Here is an 8,637-nt window from a genome sequence, read left to right as displayed (position 1 = left end):
ATTGAATCCTGCAGCCAGTATATACGCAATCCTTTGAAGTATGCATGCTGCGTACTGTCACCCAAACTATAATATTCGGGCTTATTCTCTGGTGACCTCTGATCCACAACTGATTTGTCATTTATTATGGATTTGGGGAAAAAAACAAAAAGATATAGAAAAACAAATCAAGATTGCAATAAAGAATCACGCTAATAAAGGAGTAAGTCCCGTGTTTTGGTGGGGCAGCACTTGCCCATATTGTTGTGATATGCATTGGAGCAAAACTGTGTAATGTGTGTATAGGTGTAAATATAAAGAAACAGTGTAAAAAAAAAAAAAAGAAAAAAAGTGTGTGTGAGCAAGAGCAGAATTTACAACCAAAGCAGCCTGTGAACTTTGCCTCCTCAAAAGAAGATGCAATTCTATTGAAATCTAAATTGCATCCAAAAATACTGACTTTAGGATGTAACTTAAAGCCCTATTTGGCCCACAATACCTTAAGGTTGGTGTCTGTCTTGGCCTGTCAGTCTGTTCTTTCTAGTACTCGTCCACATGCTTAAGACTACTGTAAAAATTGATTCAAATCCGCTACATTAAGCTCACACACAAACCCTCGCACGGTCAGAGCCTGTGATCCCGAGTGGGATACTTGTGCATCCCAGTTTGTCAAGTAACAGTAATGCTTCTTAGCTGAACACATGCTCTTCTTCCCACAGCGCAACGCGTCGTCAGCAGAGCCTGCTCTAGCTTCAGAATTGACTAAACCAAGAAAATCGAGATGACAAACGAACCTATTAAAGAGATCCTGGGAGCGCCAAAGCATCCCGATCCTGTAACCGCTGAGAAGAGCAATAACAATGACTGTGTAATAACCACCATCCCCCTGGTCAGCGAATGCCAGCTGACGGCAGCGACGGGGGGAGCAGAGCTCTCCTGCTACCGCTGCACCATCCCCTTCGGCGTGGTCATCCTCATAGCCGGCATCGTGGTTACGGCTGTGGCGTACAGCTTCAATTCCCATGGATCGATCATCTCGGTGTTTGGATTGGTCCTCTTGTCATCGGGACTCCTTTTGCTGGCTTCTAGCGCAGTGTGCTGGAAAATCAGGCAGCAAAATAAGAAAGCGAAGAGGCGGGAGAGTCAGACAGCACTTGTGGCACATCAGCGGACCTTGTTTGGGTAAAGACGACCAGGAGAAGGCTGGATGGAAGACGGAGCCCTTGTAAATCAACTTGACTATTTATCAATAGGTCGGATTGCAGGATTTAATTTAATGTTGGAAATGAACTGAAATGAAAATGGAATGGATTAAGAAAGACTCTAAAAAGTCCACAAATGCTCTTAATGTTTTTCTTACTGCAGACATAGCGGTAATTCTTTCCAAGACAGAGGGAAAATAATTTTCCTTTGTAGAAAACAGTGTTATCATAACTCAATCCAGAGCATTCTGCAACATGCTGATCGTGTTTGAAAGGGAGCTTGTGAAAACTAAGAAAATATTTTTAACTGACTTAAAATGCCAGAGATCTCCTTAAATACTGTGACATTTGACGAAGGGAGAAGTCACGGCATTTGGAGTGACTACAAGGTTATGGCCAGATTGCCAGTGACAGTAGAACACTGTTGCTCGGAAAAAAGCAATAACAACCAAGCAAACTGCAGATTGCTCGATAAGCTGATTCTTAGATTCTAGGTAACCTTTTCTCCCCAGTGATATCTGTGGTACTTTCCCCCTTTTTTTAAACAAACTAATATTAATTTTGTTTTGCTATTGAATAGAAATAGGTAGAAATGTGTAATTATATTGTCTAACCTAAATAACGAGGTATGAGTATAGCTTCATACGTGAGACTTTTTTGTAAATTAAAGTGGTCAGGTTTAGCACTTTTCATTATTTTGCTATAAAACTAAAAAGTAAATTTCATTAAAATAATATTCAATGCTGCTAGAGCTTTAGAAAATCTTTTTTTATTGTTATCAGGATAACTTGTATCTTCAACTTTGAATACTTCGTGATTTATTTTTATTTGTAGAGCAACAGCTGTGACAGTAACTGTGAACATACATACCACTGATCTGTTCCAAAAATCTCTGTAGACCGTGGATTTTGATTTGACAGCCCATTCCTCTTGCAGCTTCATTTACAACTGAATTATTGAAAAATCCTAGGGGTCAGTTCTTCAGACACTTATTGGCATAGCCAGTTTTACTCAGTTATTAATAATTACTCATGGAAGCAAAGTCATTCAGGTGTAAGTGTTCACTGGATGAGTGTTGGGATTATGAATCTGTGTGAAAATGCAGGTCTCAGGTGCCACCGTATGTGTGCGAGATGTTTGATTCTGTAAATCCTGTTCTAGAAGTCTTCCAGCTTTTCTCAGGTAATGAATAATTGAGGGGTTGGCCCCGAACTGGAGCAAAACCAAACATTATTTCATCCTCTCTATGATGAAGGAAAGCGGCGCTGAGCTAAGCCGCAGATGTCCACCTCAGTGAGTGTTTATGAGGGCGTCCAAAGGCAGAGGGGATGCTTGGAAGCCTCTTTTTCTTTTTTCTCCCCCCGCCAGACTCACAAGGGCTGACGTGATATATATATTTTTTGCTTCCCACTGCTACAGCCTCCTCTTTGCCCTCGCTCCCGGCAGTGGGAGCACGCCTGCCGAGCAGGGGCTTGCCTTCAGCAGGTCATCCCCGAGCCACACGCTTCTCCTGCCGAAATCACCCAGGCATCTTGGCTTAGGTGCCACCTTTTCCTCTGCCCTGCGTGGTTTAAGGTTGTTACATCCATAACTTATCCCTGGATTTGCAAAGTGCGCTGCATGTTTTAAATAGAGCTGGCTATATGCGTGGGAGGGGATGTTTGGAGTCACTATTTGCGTTGCCACACTCCATGGTTACCAGACGCTATAATAAAATCACTTGCATCAGAGGAAAGCTGACAACACATTTTAGCACTTCCATAGCTCTAACTTAATCACGGCAGGAAGCTTTCCTTCTGCTAGGAGAACATGTTGCGTCACCAGAACATCTGACACCGGTGTCTAATGTCAATCACTTTGCTTAAGGTCATTACAAATATTAGGGTGTCCCCTTACGATGTACAAGTTTTGCATGAGTGACAATTCATGGGAAATGCATAGCATGATAAATAATGCAACAGGTGGACTAAAGTGGTGTCTTTCCTGTTTAAAATGAGAAAAGTGATTGACATTAGCAAAGCTGGGTAAGCTAAATAGGGCTGTTTATTTTCTTTCCCCTGGGAACACAATAGTTCTTCTGACTCCATCTCCCCTCCCCACTTCTTTCTCCCCAGTGGAGTTTTGCGGACGGCCGAGAAGAGCGTTGCGGGTGATTCCCGCTGCCCGCGTGCAGCAGCTCAGCCCTGCTGGTCGCGGATGGGGCCGAGGGCGGGAGCAGGCCTCTCGCCCTCCGCAGAAGGCTTCCCCATCCTCGGGCTCGCCCTCTGCCGCTGGCGATACAGGCGAGCTTGCGCGCGGTGTGCCGTGCGCGGAGGGAAAGGAGAGGTGCAAGGTGAGGCTCTGCCCCAAGTCGAAAGAAAAAGCCAAACTCGGAGGAACGTAGGCAACGAGTTTTGGGAGCAGGTTTGTAGGAGGGGTAGATAAGGGCGAATGGGGACTGCTTGCTCTGCAACTGCTAGAGATTTCCTTTCCCTCATCTCTGCTCTCTTTATGTTTAATCTGCGTGTGTGAGGAAAGAGCAGAGTGCACGCACCAGCCTCTGCCTTGCGAAATGCGGAGCATTTAGACGTTAAGGACCAGGTAAGCAGTGCCAGACTGCATTACAGAGATGTTAAGACTGATCCCCCAGCATTGCAAAGCTTCAGATATCACCATGGTGTCCTGTAATACCCGCTAACTGGCAGGCTGAGATGCCTCTAGATACTACGGGACTGCTACAGCACAAACCGCCGAGCTCGGTAGCGTGGGCTGTATCCTTGTGAGGCAAGGTCCTCGCGCAAGCATCTTCATATCGAGCAGCGAGTGAAAGTCCGTGCAAGAATTCGCCCTTACTTGCCCTTCATTCAGAGAAGCAAAATGATAATTTACAGGGAAGAATCCCAGCCCCTGGTTGCGGTGTCCTGCAGGAGCGAGGCAGGGCTTACGTGTGGATTAGGCAGAGACCTCGTGTGCTGTTCAGGAGCGTTTCATCACTGCGTTGCTGCGTGGCCCTAGAAACCTGCCTGGGCTTCTCCACTGTGACTTGTGTGCTTTGATTTGGGGACAATCTGAAGTAGCTGTTGGCGTCTTTTCTGAATGGCCAATGACGACACCCAGCATGAGTCTCCCAATCTGTATTTCTGTCTTTCCATACATCTATATGTTACAGACATACTTCATTGTTATCCTCTCTCTCCCTGCACCTCTCATCCAGGTCGCAACATAGGAACAATACATTTTTTTTTAGCCCTTAAAAATAATCGTTCTGGAAAAGGTGCTACAGAGTACAGCAAACTCATGGCTGCACTCAGGCTTAGCACCTTCATTTTACTACAAAATGCTGATATTGCACTCAGTTAGGTCTGAAATGTTTTTACAAGAGCCAGTGGAAAGCGACCGCCCTCCCCCAAGCTGGTCAGCTACAAACATAAAAGTTCTGCTTCATCTTTTGAACCCCATAATCTAATCCGGATTGGATTTGGGGTTTCACGCAATCCCCAAAATCTTTGATGCAAAGTCATTTGGGACTTGGCAATTGCCGCTCGGTGTTTTTCGTGGGAACCTGAAAGGCAAAAGTCGTCCTGGAGGATGCAACCCTGTGGAGATCAGAATGACTTTCCCGTTCAGAAACACCTTCCCTTCTGGTGTGAAAAGGCTTTGAATGCGACAAATGGTATTTTGGTTCTGGGTGAGGTTGGGTGGGAGCTGATGCAAATTTTATTGTCACAATTGCTTGTCTCTCCCTTCCTGAAAGCTCTGGCAGCATTGCGCAAGAAGAATTGCCCTCACAAGGATAGAAAATTATCTAATAGGGGAATTGCGCTGGTGCACTGGGCAAATGTTACGGGGATCTTAAATAATAATTTCAAAACCTAAGCACAGGAAATTGTGTCTGTAACTACACCCTGTATTGCTATTGTACACAAAGCCGGTTATGGCCTGGGACAGTATTTTAAAATAATAATCAGTTTGGTATGACAATGCTTAATATTTGTTCAAGTCAAAACGCCCAATTTACGATTCCCAAGTCACATCATATGTCATGTGCTGTACGTGACTGTGGTTCTAATACCATAATTTTCCAGGTTTAAAAAAAAAAAGAGAGAGAAAGGTTAGTTTCATGGACTTGTGTCAAAAGAGCTAAGTTTCTCTGCCCTGGACACTTGGGAGAGCTCCTGTTACCAAAGAGCCTTGAATGTGCAATATTCCTCTAGTGCTACAGAATAGGAACCAGGGCTTAGAGCAGAGGATCTAAACATATAGAAAGCCCTGAAAGTCTCATCAAGGTCCCGAAGAGGCCAGAGACAAGCCCTCTGGAATATCCCATATTCTCGCTTGAGCTTTGCTTGTCCTGAGTCCAAGTCCAGGGCTGCAGTCCCTTTAATATCGGAAATGGAGGTTGCCACGTACGTGCCAGCAGCTTTCACCTGATTTGTTTTTACAGTGGGCTCCAAATGAGAAGAGCAGAACCAGACCAGCTGCCATCGTTTTGCTGATGTTTTTCTGACACCTCCGATACCTCTAGGTCGTAGGACTTTTAAGCTACATCAGTATAAATCCTTGTCAACTACAAAGGGCTTTTGTAGATAAAAGTACATTAACAAATAGAGAATTGCTCTGTATGATGTGCAAACTGATGCAAATCCTGGTAAAACTTTATGTGTGGACTAAATCTTACAGGCTAAAATATGTAGAAGAACAATGGTCTTAAACTGCAGAATCAACTTGAATTTTTGGCTTTTATTCAGGTTGTTGATGTCACTATTAACATGACAGAGGACCTAATCCTTCCTCTTGTGCGCAGCCAGTCGGAGTCCTATTGTCCTAACTGATGCATCCAAAGCTTTGCATTTGTGGCAAATGTGTCATTTTTGAAAAACAGCTTTCTTGGATTGACTACTTTCACTTCTTACTCTGCTGTTCTTTCTGGACTCAGAGACAAAAAGTCTTAAATTTTAAAAACTGAGAGGAGAAACAGAAAGAAGGACGCACCACTGCGAATGCTGGATGTTAGGCATAAAGTCACGGAGGGACTGTAGGACTTCACACAAGTTTGTACAGTGCCTAGTTGAGCGACAGAGACTTTTAAAAATCATATTAGTCTTGTTTCCGATACAGCCTTGGCTGTATCCTCAGTTTCATTCTTATAAACTCCCTGAAGACCCCAGGTTAACATTGGTCTTGAACCTCCCCTCGCATTTCTTCCCCTGTTCTGTCTCTCGGGGACTAGCCAGCGCAGCAAAAAGGGGATGTTGGACCTGTTACCCTCTCTTGCAGCAGGCTAAACCATGCAGCCTTTGGGGTCTGCAGGGACAGCGCCCCGGCATTTTTGCAAGTTATCCAGCATTCAGCCTTGAAGAGGGAGAGATTTCTATACTGCAGCAAGCGATGGCAGTGAATAAGCTGTTAAAAAACAGCAAATAGCAGCAGCACAGCCCCCTTACAGCTCAGCCGCGTTCCCCTTTGAGCCCGCGGGCCCGGGTTTGTGAATAGAGTTAACAGCTTTCCTGGAAAACTGGCCCATGACATTATTTCCTTGTGAACTCCATCCACCTGTCATGTTAGGGCTTGGGGCGACGCCAGCGCTGGCAGGAAATAATAGGCAGCAGGATGCCGGTGTGTGTCGATGGCCCTGACCCTCCCATTCCTGAACATGAACACGCCGCGGGCGCGCGGGGCGTCACGGCAGCGCGGCTCCCGGGCCCGCAGCAGCGCCGGGGCGGGATGCACAGCCGCTGAAACAACATCCAGGCGGCCGCGCCGTGCTGCGCGGGAAGAGCCGCCGTGCCGCCGTGCCGCCGTGCCTCGCTCTTCCGCCTCGGCGCTGGGCGCGCGGGGGCCGCCCGGCATGGAGCAAAGTGCCAGGCGCGCCGGAGCGTGCGCGAGCGGAGGTTCCGCCAAGGCTCCGCGGAACGACGCTCGCCCCTTCCCCGGGCAGCGCGCCGGCGAGGGAAGGGCACCGCTCGCGCAGAGCTGCCTCCTGCCGCTCTCGCGCCGCTGCCCGGGCCAGGGCGGCTCAGCTCAGCCCTTAAGCCACAACCTCCTGGGGGATTAAACGGCCAGCGGGGGGTCCCGAGCCGGGCCTCAAGCGAGACCCGGGCTCGGTGTGCGGCCCGGCGCCGCGGCCGGCTCCCCCGCCAGCTCCGCTCCCGGGATCGGCCGGCAGCCTGCCCTCGCCCCTGCCCGACGCGCGCGGCCGGGTCTGCCCGAGGTCCCGCACGGCTGCTCCTCCCCGAGGTGCTCGGGGCATCGGCCTGGGGCATCCGGCCCCTCGGCGCTGGAGACGGCCATCCTCCCCCTAAGGACAGGCATTTTAAACCCAAAATTCACCAGTCATTTTTGATATCTTGAGATGTTCTGTGTCGGCTGAAAAACCCCCACATGTGTATATACACACACACATACACTTCTGTGACTACACAGAGGGCAAATACTTGAGATATCTGTACTTGTAATGCTTGCGCCATGAAAAGGCGCTCCCCCAACGGAGACTTCTTCCCAGGACTGATGGCCAAGAGCCGGAGCAGCTGCTGGAACGGCCTGGCATGGCAGCGCTGCGGCTGAAAGCAGAGCTTGTCCGTCAGCCTGTGCCCCGCACTCCCCGCTCCCGCGTCAGTCGGCGGCTAAGGACCGTCCGATCCCACCGGCCGCCTCTGGCAAAGCCCTGCCTTCCTTTGCCGAGATGCTCTGGAGGAGCCGAGCTCCCGCTGTATCTCACGCCGCGTAGCCCCAGAGCGCCTTGGTTACGCGCGCGCGACACGGGCTCGTCCCTCCGGGGCGATGGCGTGCTGTGTGCGGGCGTCCGTGCGGCCGCTTCTGTTTGGGGTCTGGTTTTAAATAGACGGGGACAGAGAAAGCTCCGCTCGTTGCCGCCGCGCTGGTGGTGCCTCAGAGGATGACCTCGGCTGCCGCGCAAGCAAACGGGCTTCTCAGTCATCGCGCTGGCTTGTTGAGCCGAGTTCGTAAAGAAACATCCTGCTCTCATAGCCGCTTCCCTATAAATAAAGAGTTTCATAAGAAAGTCCAATGACTGGATCAGTTGCTTCCTGATCTGGAAACAGAACCGGTACAGCTACAGCTGAATAAAACCCGGGCTAGAGGCAGACCATTGTGCCACCCCTTAACCTTTCTGCTCCTCCAAAGGCAAAACCGCTGCAGCGAATAATGTCTTTTCCGTGCAGCGATCAGAAGGATAGCGACGTTGCTGCTGACATTTCAACTTTGCAAGACGAGCAATGCAATGCAATGCAATGCAATGCAGTAAGACCGACATCTTCACTTGCCTTTTAAAATGAAAACCCAGGAAACCAGCTGCTCTGCCCCTGCCGGAGCCCTGCAGCCCCACACCACAGCGGCTGAGGCGCGGCGGCTGTCGTAGCTTCGGTCACCACCAATCCAGCCGGTGGGCGGCCGGGCAAGCTGCCGGCGCTGGCGCTGGCTCTGCGGCGCGTTGGGGAACGAGACGTTGGATCCTTCC

At 49.1% G+C, this 8,637-nt stretch overlaps 1 protein-coding gene across 1 annotated transcript; it reads left to right on the top strand.

The window, feature by feature from the left end:
• Positions 1-760: 760 nt before the first annotated feature.
• On the top strand, positions 761-1,165 carry TMEM100 (transmembrane protein 100). The gene has a single exon (XM_067308633.1). It carries the CDS (start codon positions 761-763, stop codon positions 1,163-1,165), a length of 405 nt encoding a protein of 134 aa, XP_067164734.1.
• The last annotated feature ends 7,472 nt before the right edge of the window (positions 1,166-8,637 follow it).

This window comes from Apteryx mantelli, chromosome 19, assembly GCF_036417845.1.
Source record: "Apteryx mantelli isolate bAptMan1 chromosome 19, bAptMan1.hap1, whole genome shotgun sequence".
Lineage (NCBI taxonomy): Eukaryota > Metazoa > Chordata > Aves > Apterygiformes > Apterygidae > Apteryx > Apteryx mantelli.
This window is presented reverse-complemented; position numbering and strand designations above follow the sequence as displayed.

Coding starts and splice junctions, on each gene's coding strand:
- TMEM100 (XM_067308633.1), top strand. CDS start 761: ATGACAAACGAACCTATTAAAGAGATCCTGGGAGCGCCAAAGCATCCC.